The 26433-nt window shown below is 41.1% G+C and overlaps 1 protein-coding gene across 1 annotated transcript in view; it reads left to right on the plus strand.

The window, feature by feature from the left end:
- The window catches only part of col27a1a (collagen, type XXVII, alpha 1a), a 79559-nt gene that overhangs the window by 29158 nt on the left and 23968 nt on the right, over positions 1-26433 (plus strand). Inside the window, exons 8-26 of the mRNA XM_051938508.1 lie at positions 5844-5888; positions 8740-8793; positions 9261-9305; positions 10445-10498; positions 11252-11296; positions 15295-15348; positions 18030-18074; positions 19747-19800; positions 19949-19993; positions 21185-21238; positions 21646-21699; positions 22868-22921; positions 23013-23066; positions 23558-23611; positions 23758-23802; positions 25541-25594; positions 25708-25752; positions 25870-25923; positions 26016-26069. Of these exons, the coding sequence (XP_051794468.1) occupies positions 5844-5888; positions 8740-8793; positions 9261-9305; positions 10445-10498; positions 11252-11296; positions 15295-15348; positions 18030-18074; positions 19747-19800; positions 19949-19993; positions 21185-21238; positions 21646-21699; positions 22868-22921; positions 23013-23066; positions 23558-23611; positions 23758-23802; positions 25541-25594; positions 25708-25752; positions 25870-25923; positions 26016-26069 (963 nt within the window). The remainder of the gene's footprint in view (positions 1-5843; positions 5889-8739; positions 8794-9260; positions 9306-10444; positions 10499-11251; positions 11297-15294; positions 15349-18029; positions 18075-19746; positions 19801-19948; positions 19994-21184; positions 21239-21645; positions 21700-22867; positions 22922-23012; positions 23067-23557; positions 23612-23757; positions 23803-25540; positions 25595-25707; positions 25753-25869; positions 25924-26015; positions 26070-26433) is intronic.

Consider the following 26433-nt stretch of genomic DNA (forward strand, 5'->3'; position numbering starts at 1 on the left):
GTCCCTCTCTGTCTGTTCCTACTGCTACTTGGTCTGCTTCTTCTCACATTTTGTTTGTTTTCACTGCATCTGTCTTTTACTCTGTCTGTGGTTTTTCCATCTGAAAGCCAAGACACACTGTACAGTGGCTTTGTACCTTTTATTTGCTAAGTTTTAAATACCCGTCCTTACATCAGAGGTGCTGATCTGAAGTGCAGACCTCCAACACTTAACCATCAGAGTGGGATCAACCTTCTCATCTAACTCTTGGCAATAAGTCAAATTTCCAATATTTCCTGAAATGTCAAACTACTTACCTAAATAATCACAGCTTTCTGTTTTTTATTTTCCCCATGTAGTGCAGCTTTATTGAGACACTAAATTAAATGTTCAACCACCTGGATTTGCAAGAACATATTTGTAAAAACTTTAATTTTATATTAAGCAACTTTACAACTAGATATAGTCCTAGATTTAACAACTAAATGTAAGCATATAATGTTGTGCGCTTTAGTTTTGGTCTTCTTTGAGAGATAACATTGGATTTTTTCTTGATCCTGGATGTGGGTGAGATGCAGATGCTGTAGCTACTGTGGGTGTCATCAACAGAGTGTAAGTTAAAGCTAGAGTAGGTGGTATTCTTTGGGGCTTTTTTTGGCAAATCCCTCCACAGATGCCTGCATACAGCCCAAAATTTGTGTCTGCAGGCAACTATGCCACAGTTACAATAATGTACATGCTCAGCAGTACTGTGAAAACCACGTAAACGCCAATCTAACGCACGTGTGTGGAAGTGAGTCCTCCAAGCAGACACCAAACAGGCGAGAAAGTAGTATAATAACCACAATTACACGGCTGTGGTGTTCTCAGCTGTTGCTGTGCACATCTACAAGGGGAGAACAATGAAGGCTTGAAGAGCACAGTGGGAGCACACTCAGGAAAGCAGGGTTTGAATCGTATGTGAAGCCACAAGTTAAGGGTCACTTTTAGATTATTTATCTGAAGCATGTGCCCATGAGGGGCTGGTGGGAGGGGCTTAGCAAAGAGGGAGACAGAAGAGCTGCAGTGGAAGGGCAGCATTTTCAAATGGTGGTGTTTTGTGTTTGTTTATTTTTGCCTTTTCAAGATTTCAACTGCCTGCTGCAGTTTTAAAGCTAATAATTCCCAACTTCAACATAGCTATCATAGACATGATAATAAGCACCACCATGCGTGCATTTAAGAATTTATCTATTCAAAAATGTTTTTATTCAGCCAGAGATGTGCACAGTTGGCTGTTATTGAGCCAAAATACTTCCATAAAGCATCAGTATGAAGTCAGACAGTGGAAAACTAAACTGTAAACACTCACATGGTTAGCATGCAGTATTTTGGAGAATATGGCTGTCTTGAGACACGTTATGTTGAGTCCTTGTCAATAAGAAGTCTACCTGCACATGTGTTTTTCCCATTAGTGCCATACAAACATGTGTAAGGTACTCTGGCACGGCTAAGTTTCCACACACGGCACTGTGCTCGCAATAAAAATGTACATGTGCGTATATAAATGCACTATAAATTAATCCCCATCCTGGATTGTTCCATTGCTGTTTCCTCTCAGATTGGATTTTGTACAGATGATTTTCCTTTCAAGCGAAGTCCAAACCACAGTTCTCCTAACAAGAGCATCCTATGAACACGAAGCACAACGATATACTGTAATATCCCTGCAGGGACTGGATGTTGTATTAATCATACTCCTTTCCTTTATTTCTGCGTGACAGTTTACAGTATGACATTAATCTGTCTGAAGCTCCAGCAGACCTTTTCCAAAAGCTTTCTCCATTTAGCTCCCGCTTGCTGTTCAAACTAACAAATCCACATGCTCATCATCATTGCAATTATAGGAGAATTCAAATCAACCATCATTTTCTTTGCATGTTTCACGAGTAGTACAACGAATCATTCCTCTGTCTACCAGTAGAAGTAGTTAAATAGCGATACTGCATGCAAATAAACATGCTGTCGAAATTGCCGTTCAGACGGAGATGAGATGAGGAACCTTTTTCCACTGGCTAGATCATATTGTCTGGTTACGTTAATGCAGATGTTTGTTTTGTCTGTCCCTGCCAGACATCCTCGCGAAGTGTTTATGTGCTGCTGTACATGCAACACATGCATGAAGCCAGACGATTACTCTGAGCAATCATCTGGCTCCATGCTGTATGGAGATTTTGGAGGTGGAAAGATGAAAGCAGAGATTAATGAGGTGAGCGGTATAGTTCTGCTAACAGGGTGCTGTCCAGGGGAGGCAGACAATGGAAGACACATGACTTGAAAGACATGAGGCACGTGCTTATTTGAACACTCACAAAGTTAACTGTGTACAGAACAAGTCAGATGAGCGACATGTCATTGGCAGACACAATGTGTCTTTTATTTTGCTCATGCCTAAATGTGCTTAGCGTTCCCTGGGGCACTCCCCGGCTTTAGTGGGGTAGGAGGGGTGGTGCTTATAGGGTGCTACCGGGGAGCTGTTGTAAATGGAACGCGTTCTGGTGGGTTCATCTGATTGAACACACATGCTCATTAAACAAGTGGTACTGTAAACACAGGCAGACTGGTGGGAATGGCCGCTCTCATTAGCAAACTTGTAATGAGTGAGATAAGGATCTGAGATGGTCTAGCTGAGGTTGAGAGGCTACAGTTAATACCCAGGACCCACAGCAAGTGTGTGTGTGTGTGTGTGTGTGTGTGTGTGTGTGTGTGTGTGTGTGTGTGTGTGTGTGTGTGTGTGGCTGGTGGACCTCATAGCACAGTTTGGGAATTCTAAGCTGCTACACGTTTGTACTATACCGGGCTTTGCAAAAGTTCTGTTACACGGTTTCATGATCTTTAGAGACGTTTACATGTCGGAGTGAAAAATTCCATTAAACAAACTGAAAGTTCTACCTTATAGGCAGGAGTCATTAACACAAATTTGTTCTCCGGTGAAGTTGTATCAAGATGGAAGTCAAAAGAGTTGAGATATCTGCTCTCCTTCATGCTGGCCACAACAAGTCTGACAGAGCCAAGCAGCTGAACATCAGCCGGATGACCGTCCACAGAGTTGTGGAGAGGCTCAAGAATGGTGAAGATCTTTCAGGTGATCTTTCAAGAATGGTGAAGACCTGAAAGATCTTCGCCATTCTTTAGCCTCTCCGCGACTCTGGACGGTCATCCGGCTGATGTTCAGCACGAAGGGGAGCAGATATCTCAACTCTTTTGACTTCCATCTTGATACAACTTCACTGGAGAATAAAAATTGTATTAAGGACACCTGCCTATAAGGTAGAACTTTCAGTTTATTTAATGGAATTTTTCACTCCAACATGTAAACGTCTCTAAAGATCATGAAACTGAGTGTAACAGAACTTTTGCAAAGCCCGGTACATAAGCCATGTAACAAGATGGGGTATAATGATGTGTCTGTATCTTTGTGTGTGAATGTGTGCTACTCTGCTGACATATGTGTGTTTGCACCCTTAAGAAAGTCATTAGGTCTCTTCTGAGAACATGTGTCGGGTCAAGAAGTGGTTGGAAATAATTAATTTTTCGGAAAAAAAATCAAACCAATGGCTGAGTTCCATATAAACAGACCACCATCAGACAAATGTAGGTGACCTTCAAACAAACACAAATACATCAGCAAATCATTATTAATATCCAGTCATCACAACGCTACAATTCACAGATGGAAATTTTTGTAGACACAGGCGCCATGTGTCTGCAAGTGCACCCGTCCCTGCTCTCTCCACAGCGCTGCTTACCAATAGGCCTTTCACAGAAATATGGAAAGGACACACACATTTCTGCTTGTGGTGTTGTGATGTGGCAGCGGCCTGTCAGCACCTGCTGACATCTCTGTTTGTTTTACGTGCGCTAGTCACGTATTTTCATGCCGAGGGCCAAGCATCTCCTCCTACCGGTCTCTTGATGATGTGCACCAGATGATGTGAGGCGATAGCAAGATTCAGAAGTTCTCCAAAATAAAGTTTAGACTCAGTGGGAGAGAGATTCAGTGTTTAAGGATTAGGTCTGTGATTAAACAAAAATGCAGAAGGATATTTTGTTTATTTTAATTACAGTTGTGATGAAGGTCCTCTTCATTACTCATGTGAATATGGGAAAACACATCGCACTGATTTTGCTAATTTATGAACACTGTAAGCTGGAAGAACTAACTGCACAAATACAGGGATTTAATGGGTTTTATTGTTTTCCATTTCCCTGTTAATGTGTTCTTTCATGATTGCTGCCTCTCAGCTGGCACAGATGAAGACCGACACATTGGTTTGGCAGACTTGGTGATGCCAACAGACATTTTTAATTTTGTTTTTGCACAACTAGCAGTTCAGAGTTTCACATTTAGACTGAGTGTGTGAGGTCCCAGCCATTCACGAGTTCTTTTCATGATGATATTTTCCATAAGCGACACAGATTCTCAGTTGAAGGTATGCATTATATCTGCAAACCTGTTGAGCCTTGCATCAGTATTGCCAATCTGTATGCATCATGTAAATGTGAATTGGAGATACAAAAAATGCATAAATATGTTTATTTTCATGATTTGCTACCAAGTCCCTTTTGTACTGTTGGTGCTGTGCTAGTAGAGTAGAGATTAGTAAATATATCGGTCTATGGGTATTTATTACAGAGAATATTTGATCACTGGCATTAATTTATATATCATTAAGTTTTTTTGGACAAAACTAAACTAATTTTCACGTATCCTTCATCCGAGGACAGTGTCAGACTTAAATGTCATATTAGTTTTGAACAAAGAAACTTTATAATCATAATATGCTTTATCTCCACTTGGGAATTTAGGTTCTATTGAGCCAGCTGACACAAAGAAAGCCTGGCTACGTTAAACTTGCTTCACAGTACACCTCTCTGGTCCGTCTGCACCTCATCTTGGCCTCGAGCCTTCTGCTTAAATCCAACTGCTACTGGCTGTCAATAAGATTGCCTAACTCACTGGCTAACAATAACATTGCTAAAAAACGCATTGTTGACACAGTTGCTGTACCTATTAAAGGTTTATTGCTCAGGATGACAGTTTTAAATGGCAGTGTGAGGCTTTAAGCCAGTGAGAGTGATCAGGTAACATAATGGGAAGAGCGATGCTGCGTTCACTTCTCCTGTGGCAGTCAGAGAACAGATCTTAAGGATAGTTTACAGGAACGCTGGGAGTCTTGGCTCGGTGCTCTGGAGCTGTGGTTTAGGAAAACGGGACAACAGGAGTCTTTCCTTTCTTCTGCCGTCTGTTTTTACTTTGTTTTTTCCCTCTTTCCTTTTCTGTCTCTCTTGCTCGCTCACTCTATCAAACTGTGGTCTGGGAAGTCATGTCTTCCCACCTTTGATTTAGTTTTTCTCCACTCACTGTTGGGGGTCTGTGCTGCTGAAGTCAGCAGAATTGGAGAAAAGCACTATGTCAGGCGGTCTTTAATGTTGTAGTCTGCCCTGCATGCAGTGGGAGGGACCTGATATCTGACTCAAACAGGAAGGCATTTATATCCTCAACATGCCATGATCCTGGCACAAGCTCCCCAGCACCATAGCTCTGTGAACACAGTCAGTGAAAAGTCTGATCCTTTGACAGAGGAGCAGATTGATTCCTTGCATATGGCACTGAATTTGTCTCTTGGTTCTGTTAGCATTAACATGCATATTTGACTCTGCTGAAAACTGTACTTGTAATTTCCACACACTGAGGGAGATCCTGTCCTGTGTTTGTCACATTGTTCCACAGCTGTCAAGTCTTTCAGAGTTTGTTTGCTTTCTTTCTTCTTTTCAGTGTCCATCATTTTATCCTCACTTATGTCTCGTTTTTGTTTCTGCAGGGACAGAAAGGTTACCCTGGTCCACCTGGACTCCCTGGAGAGCCTGTAAGTATCTTGCTGCACTTGATAGAAACTCTGTAAACTCTGCTCCCTCATGTTTCTCCTATTCTTTATGTTCCATAAATCTCACACTTACAAAAAGTACTCATTTCTGTATCTCGCAACTCGTGCCAGGATAACATGTTGGTCTTGAATGTTTTAAAATTCCTCCAATAAGCTCTTTATTTCAGTCCTCCAGCTGCACATCACATCACCTGTACTTTATGTGTTTGTCTTCATTAGTATCTTAATAGTGTTGTCAGCCTTATTATGTCTAATCCTTCAGTCTCACTTCATTCTTTTAGAGCTCAATCGTCATCCATTCTCAGGTTGTTTAACCTTTCCATCGGTGTGTATGTGTGCGAGCACCAGGCATGCCTGCAGGGCAGCCAGATTAGATTAGCCTGTTATGAAGCACTGGTGAGGACAGACATCTGGCCAAAGCCCTGTGTTACAGCGATGCTCTCCAGGATATCAGAAAGTGATGCCAAAGAGAGAGAGAAAATAGAGAGAAGAGAAACAGGAACAAGCCAACTAGGCCAACAGTGACACACTCATGGCTGTTACACTGCAGCTTTGGTGAAAGTTTCCCTTTGTCTGTGTTTCTTTGTCTGGACCTGTCGCTGCCTGTTACCAGTCAATGTTCGGTCTCTCTTACAGCGTGGTAAACTGATGCGATGTTCCTCCTAAGAATGTGTTTAATTTCTTGTTATAGTCTCGCCGTCTTTTATCTTTCCGTTTTTCTTTAAACTGAGGAAATCTGCTCTATGGGCTCTTTCACTCATTGCCAAATGGGAGGAGACATTGCTCTGGATGCTTAGTCCAGGCCAAGACTATTTTAAGTATGGAGGATCCAGCGTTGTATTCAGAGCTATTTTCAGTCGGGTTGGGTTCTACTACTGTTTGTATTAAGGAAAGACCTTAGTCATGACAGTGGAGTGGAACACACAGTTCAAAGTGTGTCCCCATCCTCCATATGACGTCATCAGCTCGGGGAGTTCCCTCACTGCTCATCACAGAGAATCAAGGACTTTTTCTAACTCACTGTTGTGTCCTCCCATTCTGTTCATCCACAAACGCCCCCCTGTTTCCCACAGAGCTGCTGCTGCTGGTGATGATCGTCACGGCTCTGGCCTGGACTCTTCATCACCACAGCACCAACGACTGAGTAATACGAGCAACTGTTTGGCAGCTATTGGGAGTGAAGGCCAGCTGGTGTGCATAAAGCGCTGATGACTCTTTGTTACTGTAATACACCACAGTCCGTGTTCAGAGCCCCTCCTCGCTGCTGGCCGGTTAAAGGTCCAAACCACACTTAACCAGATTCTTGTCTGGTTTTAACTGGCAGCATTATGCACTATATTTATCCAAGAGAGGAGGAATGGCAAGCAGTGCACAGCGCTGCACATCCGGAGTGTGTCAAAGGAAGTTATACATGGCCACTTGTGCTCTGTGAGTTTGGGACACAACCTGCTTCTGTGTGTGTGTTATGCTTTCTGAGAGTCGTATATACGCATGTACAAGCCAAACTTGTAATTAACGTCTATGGTCTGTACACAGACCACATCTGAAAAGTGTGGAGGAAAAGACAACTTCTGGGAGTCCAGAATCCAACAGATAGTCTATAGTGAGCAGGAATGGGTCATATGAGGGTTGGAATGTAACAAGGTACATTTAAGGTACCCATTTAAGGTATGTGTACCTCACTGTAATATTTGTATTTCAAACGGAATGGCTCTTGCAGAACTCCTCATCCCAATATAAGAATATTTTACAGTGTTGTTATAAATTTAAATACCCAGTATGTTTTTTACTTTTTCTTTACTTCAAAGTGGACTCACTACAGCTGACCAAATACATCAGTAAAATGTAAGTCACAAATATCAGTAAGGATAATATTATGGATATCATTTTAAAGGCTATTTTGAGTACTTCAAAACTATACTTTACAGATAATATAGTATAATAATATGACATGCTATACTTGTACCTAAGCAGCATTTGCAAAACAGGACTTTGATGTGCATTTTAGTGTTTTTACAGTGTGATGTTGCACCGCAAACTTAGATAGTATGTGGATATTTATATAAATTAATCATACTTATACTGCTGGTGAAATGGATATGCAACTTTACACCATACTACTGATATATGGTGATAGCAGATGAAATAATGACTGAAGAAAAATAACAATTGTGAAGAATGTGTTCATAAAAGTTGACAAATGTGTTTTTTCCTATATGTTTCATTATATGTTCCATTCAAATGGCAATAGATATATATTATTTTAAGTTAATCAATTGTTAGTTTTATCTATCCTGATGTTATGGACATCTGCAACTGTCCATAGACTGTGTCTACACTGCCGCGTTTAACTGATATCTACCAATCTAATAAACCAGACCTACATAATGAATTGAAATGTTTTCCTGACTTATGATCCAATGCAACCAGAGATATTACATCTAGATAGCTGTGAACATGAATGTGCAAAAAAATGCCTGGCTCTTAACACATGTATATGGTCTAGTGGTACACAGTATATTTGTGCATCTCAAACATTCGAAAAGCAAGCAAACAAGCTCAGTGCAAATAGAATTCTACATACGGACGGATAGGAGTGCAACAGGTAACTGTACCTGCACTCTCAGGTCCACTTTGATGCAAAGCAAACACATCCATGTTCTCATACTTGGCTCATTTCACTGCATTTCCTCTGCTCTGCTCTGCCTCTACCTCTCTCATACTCTTCAGAATGACCTGCCTGTGTGTTGGTGTTACTGTAATTTTGATCACCCATCCTCTCCCTCACCCTCTCACTTCTCTCTCCCTCTCTGTGTCTCTTTCTTCCCTGCAGGGAGAGCAAGGTCCAGTCGGAAGCCCAGGTGCCAAAGGTTATCCTGGCAGGCAGGTGCAGTAAATCCTCTGCTGTGACTGGTACAGTTGTAGTCAGGGCCATAGTAAGGGCACAGGGCCAAGTGGAATTGGGTTATGCAGAATAGAGGACTTAAATATATTTGGGTAAATGCCGTACAGAGAGATTGGAATATTTTACAACTAGACATTGACATCATAAGCTACGCCCTCAGAGGTAATTCTGATGCTTCATTGGAGTCTTTATCACATAGCTAGACTTATATTAAAGCATTTTGCACAGGGGTCTTGCTATTATGTCCATCTCTTCTGTGGGGAAGTGGTGGTGTTTTTGAACTGTATCAGGATTTTAAGACACATGTCTATATTGCATCATGGTGTTTACATATTATGTAAGTAGTAGACTTGGCTTGTTATGGACAAATTAATTTAGATATACTCAGCATTGCTACTCTAGAGACAATGCTGAGCTGTTAAAATAAAGCTCCTGTCTTTGGTTTTCAGGGTTTACCAGGGCCTATAGGACCAGTAGGGCCTAAAGGTGTTCGGGTAAGGACATTGAGCTTCTTTCTGTCAAATGTGTTGCTCGAGTTCGAGTTCGTCAGTGTAAATGACTAACATTGGTGCTTTGACAGGATCATTGAATATGCTTCTAGGCAAGGCTGTCAGCCTGACAGCTTACTGACACGTTTTACCTTCCAGTATTTGTATAAAAATGCTGTAACTCTCCATTTAAACACACAGAAAGTTATTTAATCAGGGGTCACGCACTATTTTGTTGCTGTAAACTTGGTGTTGCATGATGGCATGTGTGTACACTTTGAACTTCCAAATGCATGTATGAAAGCATGTGTGTACTTAAGTGGACCAGCATCCACCTCTGCACACATGAAGACATTCATACACACCCACCCAGCGTGTGCCACTATTAATAGTATGCTAAACATCGGCCCCTTTACATATAATGTAAACATTGTGTTACTGTACACAGACACTTAATGAAAGACTGGCTGTCGATAAGCCTCTGCATGCAAACACACACCCTTTAGGTACACAAACTGATTTTTATGTTGCGTTCCAATAAAGGTTCTTTATCAGCTCTCCTTGGCTGTTCCAAGGCCTCCCCTGCCCCCACTGGCTGGAATTTCCTGTTTAAGCTCCGTATGAGGCCCTGCTGTCTTAAGAAGGCATTCTAGTCCCCTCTCTCTCTCTCGCTGAGCCACCTTTCTACATGTTCTGCCCTCTCTTTTGCAGCGTATTCCGTAATGTGTGAACTTGCTCAACTCACGCTCGCCTGTAACTAGCATCTCAACTGTTCCTCCGGTGTTCAACTGTGGTGTTTGTGCTTGTTTTCCTCTGTGTCTGTCTCCACTGTACTGACAGCCCAGTGTGATGTCCTGGCTATCTTCAGAGATCCCTGGCGTGAGGGTATGTGCCCTTGGACTACATCGTGGAAGCCAGCACCATGCAGTCCATGGGCATATACACTTGCCTCATGGCTTGGTTCTTCATGGAAGCCCATCCTAATCCATGCTGGACCGTCGGCCACTGAAACCCAGCCCTAGAACCAATGGGAGTCACCGTTCTTACTGCTGCTTTTGTGCCATCCAAATACTCACATTGGTATCCCTCCTCTCTCTCCCCTCCTTCTCCTGTCATTCTCCCTCTTCACCTCTCCTCTCCTGCAGGGTTTCATTGGAATCCCTGGCCTTTTTGGCCTGCCTGGACCTGATGGCGAAAGAGTGAGTTCTTTTCAAATGTATATTTCTCACCAGCACAGCCAAAAGCTGCGAACCATGTGCACTCATCAAGTGAAGCCAGCTAATGGCCCTATGAGATGGCAGTAATGTCTCTCCTGCTGTTTCACTCAGCTGTCTTGTTGTTGTTATAATGTGAGAAACAGTCCCAGCTGTCCGAGATGCTGCTGTATTAAGCTGTGTGGGAGTGTTGATGACTCATATGATAAAAGCCCCCCTCTTTGAGCCTTTGAACGGCCTGAACTCATCAAGGCCTCCTCCTTTTGTACCGCCTCTAAAACATGCAGTGATTTGCCTGCTTATGACATGCTCCAGGGGGTTGTGTCAGCGCCGTGCAGGCTGTAATCTTGACCCCTCCATTGCCAGCCAGAAGATGGTTCATATCTTTAGCTGCACACACAACACACGGTGTCCGACCCTCTGGTCCCAGGAGAAACCTGTGTTTATTTAGCACATGTATGTACGAGATGAAGGCCTAAATCCCTCGTAATAAGCTGGAAGAATGTTAGATAGGCTGCAGTCACATCTGTTGAAGCAGGACATGAGCGAGGCTTACAGCTATGGCTTTTTAATTGTGTGTTTTGGGCTTGGATCAGTTATGCCTAAGAGTGCTATGTTTTGGTTTTGATATGGTTTTTACATAATGTCTGACTTTCTCTTTCTTCTTTGTTTTTCTGTCTTCTTTGCCCTTTCCTGCTCTGTTTTTCTGTCCTGCTCTCTTTCTGTTTGGATTTTCAGGGCATTCCCGGTGAACCAGGGAAGAGGGGCAAGATGGGTAGGCCGGTAAAGTTTTGTCTCAACATACTTTACAGATAATCTTCTTGATGTGTGATGAATTGTGCTGAACCTGTTGACTTGAATGTATCATGTGTTATGAATGACTTTTGATTACTGAGTTTGGAAAATGAACAACATTTCAATCAATATATTACTTTATTGTTTTCATTAAACGTTTGATCATAAGTATTTAAGGCTGCACCATCAGCTCCCCACTCCAGTGAGGCAATGAAATCAATTTTTGCTGAAGTTATATAAAATTCCTTTATTTGGGTCATATTGCAGGCTTTTGGTGCAAACACTCCAACACCTACACATGTGAAAATTTATAAGGTCTGCATTTACGTCATTGTTTGAGCCAGCTCAGTATTTCCATGGCTGTTGGAAGGGTTAACTGCAGCTTGAATACAGTGGAATCCCACCAGCCGCATGTCGGGGTCTTGGATGCAACAAGAAAAAGGCTTTTGTTGGAGTGAAGGGCTTTTGGTCCCCCCCAGCATGGAGCCAAGCCATTTGGAGGAAGCCGTCGGTTCTGTTGTGTGTGTCAGATAGTGTTCAAAGTCAGTTTGACAGAGTGTTTAAGAAAGAGTGTGCAACCCTGAAAACACACTGCTGAGATCATTCTGCAGCTGTTGCTTATTGGTTTTTCAGTAAATAAGGCATTTATAGGCCAAAATGTCTGCACACACGCAAGCCAGTGTCCGCTTAGTGTGAGGCTTTCAGAAGAGAAGCTTATTCTGTAATTAGGCGAATGTTTAGGAAGTAGATGTGGACACAAATTCACCATTTGTGGGGCTTTTTTGAATTTGATATATATTGTGGGCGTGTGCGGGTTCTCCTCACTTCAAAAGGGCTGCGTTGTAAGACTCCTGAGAAGTTTTAAAGATACTTTTCCGCCATGAAAACTTGAAGGTTGTTTCACAGTTTTGGCTCAGGACATATAAAATGAAAGTGCTGTCATCACATTTTGGTCTTTTCGTTCTGCGTGATTTTTATGACGGCAGCAGCTCTGCTTCGAAAGACTGAAAGGAAAACAATGCTAACATGTCTGCATAACATTATTTATGCATATTTGTACTCAACAGTCCTGGAAAAGATAGTAAGCAGAGGAGTCCTGAAATTTTGACGAGGATACCGGACTAGGAAAACAGATCATCATCTGATTTCCAAGCTCTTGCATGGAAAATAGAAAGCTAGGTCACTTGACAAGATGATCCCTGAGAGATCATCCCTCGGCTCCCTGATTGAGGACAAAGAACAGAAGAAGCACATGAACCTGAGCCAGACATTTTAATGGCCACAACCACAGCGCTTGTTTCTCTGTCGAGGAAACACACACACAGACGCACGATCTCCCAAAATGTGACGAGGGATTAGATATACCTAAAACAGTGGTGAGCGTAAAAAGTTCCAAACTGTATTTGCCAGCAGTTCCTCTTTTAGACTTTTGTGCTTTTATTGGTTTGGCTTTGGTTGACTTTATCAGACTCATCAGTTGCAGTTCCTTCACATCAAAGTGTTATCAGATAGTGAGTGCTACTGTTGTTTGATTTGAAGCTGAAGCTGATGAAAAGGGTTGTCTGACTTCATATAAAAGTTAGGATACACTAAAACCTAATATGACTCTCCTCAAAGACTATTTAAGTACTTGGCAAAGCTGCGTTTCCCACATTTGTCCTTAGTTTGTACAGCAGCAGTGACATCTGTATGATTCATCTTTTGGGTCACTGTCATGCTTCATAGATTTCCGATGCGCTTGTGCTTCCTCCAGCGCGCACAGTTTCTTATAACCATAAAGCAGATTCATGCATAACATTGATCTTATTTTAATGTGTTTTTGGGGCTGCTTAAATCTCCTCCAGAAGCGGAACGGAAACAGAAAAGAGCTGCTTCTTACACCGTACAATTGCAACATTTAGTTTTGGTATAATTGCCTCACTGGTCTGATGGGATGGATTGATAGGTGAACATTTACATAACATCAGTCACAGGGATTTATTATTGTTTGAATACGAGGTTGAAATGACAAAATTGTCCCGGATTGACTCTCCACATAAAATAAACTGCAGGCTCAAATACAAAGAGTTACATTTAGTCAGCAGATTGTATGTCTAAGTTGAGTCACAGATTAAAATAAATATACATGCTGCTTATCTAAATCATCTCTGCCCTTACAAAAATAACTGACATTTTCTGGAGGTAACGGTAATGAGCATTTTGAAACAATGCACTGAGGCCAGAATAGCAGCACCCAGCCATTATGAGTGTGTCTCAATGGTCTCGGTTTAAAGTGCATTGGCCCTCGTGCTTTCTGCAAATGTGGTTTCTCTTTGCTGCACCACCAACTGTTAGCATAGCTCAGATTAGCTTCTCGTTTAGTGCTAAATGGACAGAATAATTACTTGGCTCGTGCACTCTCTTGTTGCATTTAGAAAGTGTGCTCAGTCTAAGTAGAGCAGCTGGCTGCCCACACCCTACAGCTGATAGATTTAATGCTTTTAATGGGGTCATTATGCTCTTATTTTGTACATATTTTAAATTACTATAAGCTTAACATTACATTTGACTCTAAAATCATTTTAATTGCCCTGCTATTATAGTAGTAGAACTCCTGGTTGTGTAGCAGTCAGCAGTATCTGTGAGAGTGCTTTTTGTGAAATTGACTCAGCGGTAATGATTTATTCTACATTTGCACTGATGGTACTGAAAGACTATAACTTAAACACACTCTTCTCCAGTGCAAATGTTGTTACTGCAACAGTGTTTGCACAATAAATGCAATTACTATTACATTTAAATATGTTTGCTGTAGATTAAAGAAGCTGTAACCAAAATATTTTCATATCACAAATGACTTGTGGTGATGAACCCCAGAGAAATATTACCCAGCTGCAGTTCACCTCAACTCTACAGAGTTTAACGCCATCTTTCAACGCATTCTTTTGGTTATGTGGTCTGTAGCTTTACTACTTTGGTTATCTCATTGTGTCATGCAGCAGCAGGCAATTGTTGTCAGAGAAGAGACTAATAAGTAACTGTACAAATAAGACACTTCCAACTAACAGATAAAAAAGCCTGATATTTACTTCAGGAGAACCATAAGCAAACCAAAAAAGAAAGTGAACCGTCTGAACCCCAAGCAGTTTCATGCCATGTTTTACTCCTTACACGTTTATCCACTGTGGGCCCATTTTACTGCAGTATAAAGTCTTACCCACTATGGAAATGCAAGTAATCCCATGCAAAAAAAACAAGAAAAAACTAAAGTAAAACACTAAAGTTGAATTTCTTTGAATATTTTGACTACCCACAGGCATAAATAGTGCAGAAAAATGGTGATTTTATGAACTGTGGATATTTTATTGCTTTTTCTAAAAAAAGTTTCCGTATTTGTTTCCCAACACATCCTGCAGTTCAGCCTAGTTCAGGCCAAAAATAGTTGGTAGCAGTCTTTTTTTTTTTTGTTTGTTTTTTTTTTTTTTTTACTGCAGTGAGGAGCAAGAATCTTTTTGTTGTTACCACAATATGTTAATTTGTGTCACATTTTTAAGCTGCATATGTACAATATAGTGATTTTGATGTACTATCATAATTTTAAGCTTAGATTTGGTTAATTTGCAGAGTTGGACTTCAGAGTTCAAATACCATTGTAAAATTGATAAACCAAGATTCTTTGTATTGTTACAGTTTAAGACTCTGATAAATGGTGTCACTCTGGTAATTTCTATTTAGGCTAACGTGCCTTTTAAACCCGCTGACAAGTTTTGAGTTTCACAGGGTTGAATTAATGTTGTTCCATAAATACTGGATGTGTAAACGACTGTGTGTCTGACATCAAACAAAATATTGCATTTCCAACTTTCTTCTGCCCCCAAGTGGCCAAAAAAATCAGTTGTTCCAGCTGTAATAGCGCAGACCTGCAAAAAAAAAAAAAAAAAGACATAAATATAATGGATGTCTGAGACTGTGGGCAGCCAAACATAAAAGTCTGTCTCTGTTCTCAGGGGTTTCCAGGGGACTTTGGGGAGAGAGGACCACCTGGACCAGATGGAGAGCCAGTATGTTACACACTCTGTTACTCACACACCTAAACACAAAACCAATCCACATGCCCACACACACAAACACAGAGCAGTGGTTTCACACACACATACACTCACAAAGCCCCCTGGTGTTTTAGTGCTGTGACTTTTTGCCAACACCAGTGGTTAAATCATCTGGCAGTCCAGCAGTTTGCCTCTTTTTTTGTGCGTGTGTGTTTTTGAAGTTGCTCTGGACACACTTCACCACTTGTATTCAATTTCATCCCATGCCTTCCACTGTTGTAGATATTTTCCTTGGCACTCATTTTCAAAAACCTGCAGCATTATTGGGGGGGGGGCAGTTTCAAATGCAGCCTTTTCCGTTCAGCGCTGTAAACCGGCCACCAACACACACATACTGTATTATTAGGAGGTGATGTCCAAGAACAGTAAATGATGTCATCGGATGTCATTTTGAGTAATTGTTCCTTGTTCAGCAACGATGGGTCAGCAAACACTTTCTGTTGCATGTTTGTGTCCATATGGAAGACATCGGATAATTTGATCTCAGCATTTTTACTATATTTGGATATTTGCTGTCACTTTTACAAATGTAGCACCTCATCAGTCAGAGAGGAAACCTCTAAAAGAAAAACATAAACACATCAGCAAGTTGCTCTCTCACACACTCTGGCATACATAATAGACATAAAGTGCATTCATGTTTAAGGAAACACTTCACTCACATGTCCCTGACTTTTCCAATGGCTCAGCCCTTTCTGTCAAGCAACTAAACTGTTAGTGACTCCTGTCTTTGCCCAAAGGCTTTTATTTCTCCAGATAGTAAGTCTCATCTATCAGATTGTGGATGATGCATTGGACTTAACAGATGCTTGTCTATATTTTAAATAGTCTGTACGCAGCAACTGTACGGAACAACTTAATTTTTTATGAGTAATCAACTTTAAAACTTGTATTTATGCTACCAATCATTGATTTGGTAGTAAATAAACATTCCTAACTCCTGTATCTCAGTGTAGCTTGTTGGTTGAACATAATTTATTAAAAATTGTCCAATATGAAAAGTAAAGATCCAAACATAATATTTTAGAGTGTGCAAAACAAAAGAGTACAAAAGAGAAAGCTGTCTGAGAGGGAGACTATGTGTCCTAAACTTTAGAAATGTAAAAAATTGGACAAAAAATACACTAGTGGCTCTGTGAGGGTGTACGTAAGCCTTTAACCCTCATCTTACCAACACATTTAACACACATTTAAAAACTACCAAAATGGGGTCCAAGAACACAAAGAGCAATTTACTTAAAGAAACCATCTTCACAGAAAAATATTTTTTATCATGCATCATGTATCTTGTTGTTTCTCATAATATTGTTAGTTACATAAATGAACGTAATATATCCTTCTTGCAGCTTCTATCCCGGGTACAATCCAATTCAATATTTTGAAATCTTGAAACAAGGTTGGCGTAAGATCATTTTGGTGAAACAACTAATTTAGCTTATTTTAACAGTTATTCACTTAGTTTTAAGATTCCCAGACTAAAAGAGACAATAGAGATGTATTCATGCTCAGTTTAAGATTGTACTGTAAAATCAAGGACTGAAAATGAGTAAATAACCTTTGAAACAAGCTAAATTATCTATCATGTCTTAAAATAAGATTTTAAATCTTGGCAAGTGCAAATAATTAGCAGTATATTGTGTGTCTTACAGAGTGCCTCCCCACCCAATAATAATTTCAATGATAATTTCAAGAACAACCCATAGTTATGAACTTAATAAAAAGTTCTATTTTTTAAAAACGCATTAGCATTGGGTGCTGTTGACTCACAAAATGGAAAATGCAAAAAAACAGAAACACAAAGAAATAATATGAAGTCATTAGGAACAAAATGATTGACTAAGTCATGAAAATTGGAACACTAGAATAAAGCACCTGTTAGATATGACAAAAGGCAGATCTGCCAATAGTACAGTCCGTAGGATTAAGGTTGATAAATAGTTGGAGTAGAGACACAGGAACTGTGGAGGAGAGCATGAGAGAGTGATGTGCAGTAGAGTCTGGCTTTGAGTCAAACTGAGGACAGCTTAGGGCATTAGAACCCATTTGGTGTCCATCCTAACCACTCAGCCATCAAGTAGCCTCAGTAGACATAATGTTTACCAGCATGTTAATATTCAATGTAAATGTACCAAACCATCCCATATTTATTGAGAAACTCACTTTAAAAGGCAACCTCATTGTGACAATAGAGGGAAAAATCTTTTAATTAGATTGTCTTGACACAATGTTTGTTTGTACTAGCTTATGTCGAAGACGATGAGATGTTTCTATGGATGAAAGTGAAGTTTTGACCTGTTGGTGCCTCTATAGAACAAATCAGTGGATCGCCATCATTAGGAAACATCCTCTGGGGTTCACGGATGTCTGCACAGAATTCTGTGTCTCTCACTGTCTTTCATTTTTCAAGGTGAAACGAACCTGCATATTTGAAAAGCCACAGTGGCACGATGGGCACACATCTCCCTCCACACAGACACACACACACACGCACACAGCCCCCTCTCATAAGCTGAGATGAACACTGAGCCACTCTTCTGAGCATGTTTGTTTAAAAAAGAGCCAATAAGCCATGAAACTTGCTCCTTCTCCCTCTCCCTTCATCTCACTTACTCTCTCTCCTCCTCTCTGTCTAGGGTGACATGGGAGCCCCCGGTCCAAACGGAGTTCTTGGACTTATTGTGAGTGGCAGTTTGTGTATTTCTGTGTGTCGTTTGCGTGCTCCTGTCACTTTAAACATCTGCTTTCCCCAAGCACGTATTCCATAAATACATGGCTGTTAAGGACTATGTTTAAATGAAACCGACTATGCCTGCTTAATTGAAAAAACACCCTCAATTAGCTCCCATCATCAGTCGCATTGCCAGCCACTAACCGCCATCTGTAGGTTGTTTTTTTTATCATTGTAAACATATTTAAATAGTGAAAGCGGATGGTTTTTGGAGATGGAAGTCTAGATTATGCAATTTGTCCCTTCTTCTTCCTTTCGTGACAGTTTGAATCAGTTAAACATATGCTAACAATGTGCATCTTGTTTCTTTCTTGAGCCCCTTTTTTATTAACTATTTTTGGGCAGGAACCCCCTCCCCTGCCCTGCCCACCCATCACCTTGCCCTCCCTGCCTGCCCAGCCCGACAGCCACATAATTGTCTCTGATTATAATGTCTCCCTGGTTTCTCTTGTCGTGTCCCGTCTTCACCCGTCGCTGCCGCTCCTCCCGGTCTATTCTAGGCCACCGGTGGTGGCAGTAGGCCTGTAATTGGAGGACTGTCTGATTACAGCTCTGCTCTGAGCTCCGTGTCCGTTGCATCCATCTGATCCGACAGCATGATGTACAGTACACACCAGCAGCACCGCGCTCAACATCAGCGATATAAATATACAAGCACCCCTCTCTGGGGACTGTAGGCCTTCAGCTTTGGGTGAAGTTGGGCCACTGTTGAAAAAGAAAGCATCTGGATGACAACTTAGAATTACACAATTCAGAAGATGGAAGAGAGAGAGAAGCAGTGCAGCTTTTATGTCTCTTTGTTTTTCCCTTCTTGCATTCAGCATTTGTTTATCAGTGTAAAATCTCATACCCAGTCCGTGCAAACAAACCCTCATCCTCTCATCCTGGTCTTTGTACTTTCCAGGAATTGAACCTGGGTGCCCCCTGTGGCAGACACTGATAACAAATCCAGAAACCTGATTTCAGCTTAAAGAATTGTTTTCCTTCATGCATTTCTTGCGATTAGTGAGCAGGAGATATGTTGTTGTTGGTAGGAAAAGTTAAATGTTTCTGGGCCCTCTATAGCTCTGCAGCAGTGGAGCCACAGAGCAGATCCTGTTGTTTTTAGTCACTCCAATAGGATATGACTTCATTCTCAGGCATTAGATTGCATTAGATTTTCCCATCTATAGAAGAGGAAACCTTTTTTGCCTTTGAGCTCTCAATGCCAAATAAAATGCCTTGTTTTGGGGGGGACATTTTTGCGGTCAGGACTTTAATAACATGCTCTGTCACAAATGCAGATACCACGCTGTGCACTGAGACAAATTTTTAACACACTGAGCCAATGCCATTCTTTGATTAAGGCGTCAGATGAAGCACAATTTGGCTTCTGAGTACAAGATCTGTTCCTTATCCCTAAAATCGGTCGTATATCATCGTCTATTGTTGTGTGATAACAGCACTTAAAATCTGGAAGCAAAACAATGGACTTATTTTTTCGTTTAATGAATCCCAAAGTGTGATGATATTGTTAGTGTGTTTGTTAAATGAGCATCAGGGGCCCGAGTCATGTGCTTATCTGTATTTTATGCATGTGATATTACTGAATGTTTCTTGTTTATTCTTTCTTACGACATCAGGGTGATATGGGACCTGTGGGAGAGATGGGCCTTCCAGGACCTAATGGACTGAAGGTAATTTCACACAGACCCACAGATTGCATTGGTTTGTTTGCACGGCACTTTAGTGATTTTATGTGTGATATAAAACAAAGTAATGCCATGAGAATAGAATTTCAGTTTGGAGATGCTTCTCTAACCCATCTGTCGGTGCTTGTTTCAGGGGGTGCCCGGAAATCCAGGAGAAGCAGGACTGAAAGGTGATAAGGTGATCTGAATATTCCTGTTATTGGCCTGTGTTTGAGCAGCATGTGATGGATATGTTCTCCTTTGCATCCTATTGTAGCCAACCTTTAGACAGCCAGCATGCTTTCTTTAGGTTCCACCTTCAGCCACACTTCTGACTCAAACCTCTGATGATTGTACCTGTTTCTACCAGTATTAATCTTTTCTTAACCTACACCTACCCTAGGAATAAAGTTAAAGGAAGAATTACATGTAAGCCTTTAAATAATACACTTAAAAAGCACTTTTATAACTATTTTTTTATACGCACTCCTGTAAGGTAAATGCAGAAAACCCAATGGATTGATGAAAGAAGACTAAAGAAAATAAAAGAGTGAAAATGCACAGTAACCATTTGAAAAAATTACAAATAAATAGGACAATGTCACAAGGTTTGAATATGTTTTAATATATTTGATCACTGTTTTTGAATATGAGCTCCTTAAGCAAAGGGAATCACAATTTAAGGTCTGTTATATCTTGACAAAGGGAGTTTTGGGAACTGTTTGAAGGTTTCCACGACAGTATCTCAACATGAACAGACATACAATAGATAGACAGATTCTATAGATTTAAACAGAAACCTTAAAATGCCTTTGGAACATTTGCTGTTATTGGCTGACATTTCTAGTGTTCAAACCAGAACAGTGCACCACACATTCATCAAGCCTAAAGGAGACAAAACCACAAATGACTAGATCTGCCCAAGAGAAGAGATCTTAGTGATGTGTCCTATTTAAAACCCCACCACTTTAATTCCTTAATGAATAGTCTGAAGAAAAGATTACACCGCCATTAGAAACTTCTCTCTCTGCATGAATAACAAAGCTAATCAGACAAGAGTTCAAACAATTAATACTCTCTTAATTGCTAACTGTTGATTACTGGCTTGATCTGTAAAACATGTGGAGTAACACAATGGAGCAATTGCTAAAAGTGGCTTTCATAAGACTGATTGAAACCACATGAAAACCTTGGCTAATGCAGTGAACTACATTCATTGTGTGTGAGTGGTCCTTAATGTACATTCTGCTAATTGGTATTGTCTGTTGAAAAAAGCTGAATGTGATTGACAAAGGCGAAGGTTTACAGATCCCCCTAATGTTCTTCCATTTTTCTTTCTTTCTGTCCATACTTGATCCATCATCCTGCCTGTGTTCGTCTCCTCCGTCAGGGTGATGTCGGGATTCCCGGAGAGCAAGGGGAGATTGGGTTCAAAGGAGACAAGGTAGATCACCTCTGCTGCACATTCGGACATGCTTTAAACGCTCACACGTCCTCAAAACTCTCCATTCTCTAACCCCATCAACCCCTGTCCTGCACGCAACCTCCACATATCCCCAGTTGCACATCTTTTGTTGCAGAACTGTGTCTTTGCTAAACGACTTAGCCAGATGTCTGCTGTCCAGCTTGTGGAAATTCTTATGTTAAACCCCCACTACATTTGTCTCTGTGTAAGCAAAATTGAACCCATCATAGAACAGAGTGGCCCCAAGAGATAACAGAATACCGAGCCCAGTCATGCATGTCTAATGTCTGTCTCCTTAGAAAAGAAATCTAGGTTCTGTTTTTTGCTTCTGAATCCTGTCTGAGTGTCTGTCTTAGTTTTTTATGTGTGTTGTTTGTATTGGACAGGGCATCCAGGGGGCTCCAGGGTTACCAGGCATCCGTGGGAAACCAGGACCACAGGTTAGTATGAGTCTGGCTTTAATAATCAAAAATACTTTCAAACGTGGACAGAACTGTTTTGATATAAAGTAAACATTTTTGGAAATCAGTCAGAAGATTAGATCAGAAGAAAGAACTCAAATATATATCTGTTCAATTGAAGGCCACAGCCAGGAGCACTTTAGCTTAGCATTAGGACTCGAAATGCAGGGAAATGGTTAGCTAGTGACAGACTGGCGACCTGTCCAGGGTGTCCCCTGCCTTCGCCCGAGTCAGCTGGGATAGGCTCCAGCACCCCCCGCGACCCTAATGAGGATAAAGCGGTGTATAGAGAGTGGATGGATGGATGGATGGTTAGCTAGCTTGGTTCTATCCAAAGGGAGAAAAATCTGCCTACCAGCACTTTACATCAGATTTGTTAATTCCATACTGTTTCTAAGTATAACAACAACTTTTTACAGGAGGTTATATGCAGGGCTACTTCTTGGCTGGATGCAGTGATTTCCTAAAGTTTTATTGTCATCGTGAGGTTGCCAGGTAACCATTAGAGTCTGAAGTCACTGCACCCAGCCAAGAAACTTTCATCACCAGCGTAGATGTTCCCAAGGTCTGCTTTAAAATGAGGACAGATTGTGCATTTGCTGTCTTTGCTCTTAATCTTTGGAATACTTTACATTTTACTATTAAATGCAGCTCACTTAACAGACCTTTTCCTATTTACATTCCTTTGTTTTACTTAACTGATGCCTTTGCATTTATGTTCTTTTGTTTCGTTTTTCATTTGTATCTTTTGGGGAGATGCGTTTTTTCTATTATGTCTGTTTTATGCTGTGCACATATGCCTTTGTTTATTGTATCTTGACTCACATTACCACCATAAATCCACTATTTTGTCATTTTTACACTTCAGGTTTTTTTACAAGTTAATAAATGTATGGTAAATGGTAACAACTTAACCTCTAAAAAGTCAAGGCAACTGTTTTCCATTATCTTTAATCTTTTATTGAATCTTTTTCTTTGTACTGTCCAATGTAATCAGCTGCTTGCTGTAGCCTTATAGTATGCTAGTGGGACAAATCTACAAGTGCTATTGACCACCGCTTTTAATTTTCTGCAAAAAAGGGGTGGTTATTTTCTAACATATACAACTACTTCACATTTGTCATGTTTTTATTTATCTTTTCTGCAGGGCAAGCTGGGAGAAAGAGGCCCTGACGGTGCACCTGGACCGCCAGGCCCGGAGGTTTGTATTTACGCCTTCACTGCCACATTCAGTGTGTTAGTCTATATTTCACAGAGACAGTTGAGATTAAATCTTTTGCTAATCATGACAGGGTTTCCCTGGTGACATGGGACCACCGGGAGAGAACGGCCTTGAAGGACCAAAGGTGAGCAAAACCGTCATTGTGGCTGAGTAGTCTATCAATTACTGTTTGCTTCTGAACACAAAGCAGAACATGATTAACGAGCTAAAGCCATGCAAGCAGCGGCACAACAGTTCTCTGAGCTAAATGCAAATGTAAGCTGGTGCATTGTCAAAATATGTTTGTATTTCAATGCTAGCCCACCAGCATTAAATAATTCGCATTAAGCATTCAGATAATACAGATTAGGTATTTTTTATAAACTAAAGTGTTGGGCACATTTTAAAAACTGTCCTGATGATGCTCCTTTAGGAAGTGTCAGGGAATCACTAAAGCCATTACGATTCATCCTCAGGAGACCATAAATGTCCGTCCCAAATGTTTCTGACTGTCCAATCTGACCAACAGTCCCACACTACTTTCCCTTAAGTCATGCTGCTACTGTGGCTAAAAACATATATGTAAATGCTACATTTACCTTTACACCCAATTTTACTGCCTTTTCACCCCTCCAGGGAAAACCAGGGGCCAGAGGTTTACCCGGGCCACGAGGGGTGCCTGGATTGGAGGTAAGACCGTTAGGCACCGTCCAGAATGACCTCAGAGCGCCAGAAAGGCATTAAAAATTTTATGACACGAGGTGCTGTTCTTTGCTGAGGGACACTTTATGTCCCCAAACATAAGTCATGCTAAGATCAATATCCTCTGTTTCCAGGGAGACGAGGGCCCACTTGGACCACCAGGCCCAACAGGACTCGAGGTGAGCTATTAGATAAACACCTGGTGGAAATGAAGTAGAGACAGACGATAGAAAGGATTTGGATAGAAGGCCTCTGCACTCATGTGTGTTCAGTTCACACCATGATGATATATATAAGAATAACAAGCTGTAAATGTGTGTTTGGCCCTACACGCATGTTTGTTTGACCTGCTTTCCATGAAATACAATCAAAGCGTCTGTCATGGGCGCTGCTGTGGATTCATTCTATATACATCTGTGGTAAACTCATCATCAAATGGTGAGAGAGATCTTTCACTCAGGTTATGGAAAATGCCACTGCAGCATAAAACTAAATCTGTTTGCAAGCTTGACAGTCAACAAAACATTTGCATGGTGGTCTGCAGTAAAACTGTACTGTAACATATCCCTCTAAACGGAAGAGGATCTCTATAAGATAAATATATTGCTTGCTCTACATCACCCTTTATTATTCTCAGCAACTTGTAGTGAAGCCTGAAAGTATAGTTTCATTGCTTAGCTTTAATTTTGCATCAAAACATTTGTTGTACCACAGCGGAGAGTGCATCTGAAATGTATCTGAGGTGATAAAGTACGTCGTCATTATGGATTTTTCTTGGCTCGCGTGAGAGGGAAGTTATGCTTGAGGTTTTATAGAGGTTGTTGCAGCTTGTCTCTGGACGATTAGTCGATCCACTCACAGTGCAGTCCCTGGTCTCGGCCACCAGGGGGTGATAACTGCCATCAACATATTTACAGGTGACGAGATTTATAGCTGCCATAAAATGCTGGAAATGGTAATGTGCCAATGCAGGAATAGATTTTATCACTTTGTTTCTCAATTATCCACTGAATGAAGAAGAAAATAGCTTGTTTCAGAAATAAGTCTACTTTCAGAATCGTTATCCCAGATGCTACCTGCTTTTCTTCATGTTTTTATCTTCTTTCCGCTCCTCTAACTTTCTTTCCCTCCGCCCTCCTGCCTCATCCTCTCACCCCCTCTTTGTCCCCTATCCGAGGGGAAGCAGTGTACGATTCCTCCTGGAGCTGTGATTGATCTCTGGCCAGGTGCCACAGGTCCTCTCACTCCTCCACCTCATCAGCTAGCTGTCTTTTAGCTTCACCACTCTGGAAAGAACGACACTTTCCCTTCACCTTTTAGTCTTCCTTTCTTTTTTCCCATCTCACACACCTTTTGGTTTGCTCTTGTTCACTCTCCAAGCATTCCCCTCTCTCTTTTAATGTGGTGAGACGTATCAAGTGATAAGAAGCCGCAAATCCTGGAAAACTCATATTAATTCTCATTTTACAGCAAGAATCTGCTTTTTCTCTGTGCATCTGTGTGAAATAAAGGGTTCGCCTGTGCTGCTATCTGGACTAAAACTTTGGAATTGTTGAGTCACTCAATCTTTAGGAGTTTTGGCTTAGACAGAACCTCCAACCCCTCACCACCCCTCCATCAATCCCCTCTTAACCCCGGGAATTACTGTCTGTGCAAGAGGAACATTACCGTCATTGAACACTTTCACGGCCTGCCAAGTTGTACTGTCAGCATTACCTGTACACGCCAATGCTTATTTCAGCTGCATGTACAGTCAACTGCACGCTACTTTTCAGTCTGCTCTTCAAACTGTCATCTCGTAGAAAACAGATCCTTTATACTTGTAGAAGTTTTTGTGATGAATGTTAATGATGCATTAACTGGCAAGTGAATGTCTGTTATTGGCTATTCATCATTCTATGCTACATAATTTTTCAGGGCAGAATGGGCAGAAAAGGATTTCCTGGGAAAGTTGGGCCAGAGGGAGTCAAGGTGAATAAAAGCACCCTCGCTTGTTATTTTTCCTCCTCCTTTCTCTTAAAATATAGAGCAATATTGTGCTAATTATTGCAAAGCCATGACTAATATTATATTTGTCTCTGCAGGGAGAGCCCGGTATCGCAGGAAAAGTTGGACCCATGGGAGAAAGAGTAAGAAAACCCTGACATTACCGCTTTTTATTTTTGAATAACTATACTTTTTCCAAGCCACTTGTCCTCCAAAAATCCATCCATTCATCCATCTAACATTGAGTCTGTGTGTTTCAGGGCTTGGTGGGTTTCATCGGACCTGTGGGAGAGGCAGGGCTGGCAGGAGAGAAGGTAAAAAAACTTCTTTTTCCGTCCATAAATTTACTGGAGATGTCGTCCTAATGTGACTTTGAAGAGTGTAAGTTGTGCTTGTTCATTTTCAGGGGGATCGAGGGGAGATGGGCCTTCCTGGACCACCTGGAGAAAAGGGATCAATGGTAAGTTCTAATGAAGATGACAGAGCGGAGAGATTTCCGTTCGACAAAGAGCGGCATTTGAGGCTCCTAAAGTATGAGCTTACATGTGATTTTCTGGAGAAAGTGGTTTGTTTTTCAGGAAATCTGAAGAAAGGGTTGTCTTAAACTAAACTGTCTGCTATTCCCATGGGAATATAGTGATGTGTGGGGTTAGGTCAATACCACAGGAACATGTCACTCTATGGATTACATAAGAGCAATCTTTCTAAGCAGTGGTTTGGCACTTGACAGGAGGCCTCTAGCCAGAAGAAACTGTCCTGTTGGTTTAAACAAAGGAAGCAATTCCAGTAGATCCTTCCAGTGATGGTGACCCCTGATGGTATTT

The sequence above is a fragment of the Acanthochromis polyacanthus genome, chromosome 18 (assembly GCF_021347895.1).
Source record: "Acanthochromis polyacanthus isolate Apoly-LR-REF ecotype Palm Island chromosome 18, KAUST_Apoly_ChrSc, whole genome shotgun sequence".
NCBI classification, from domain to species: domain Eukaryota; kingdom Metazoa; phylum Chordata; class Actinopteri; family Pomacentridae; genus Acanthochromis; species Acanthochromis polyacanthus.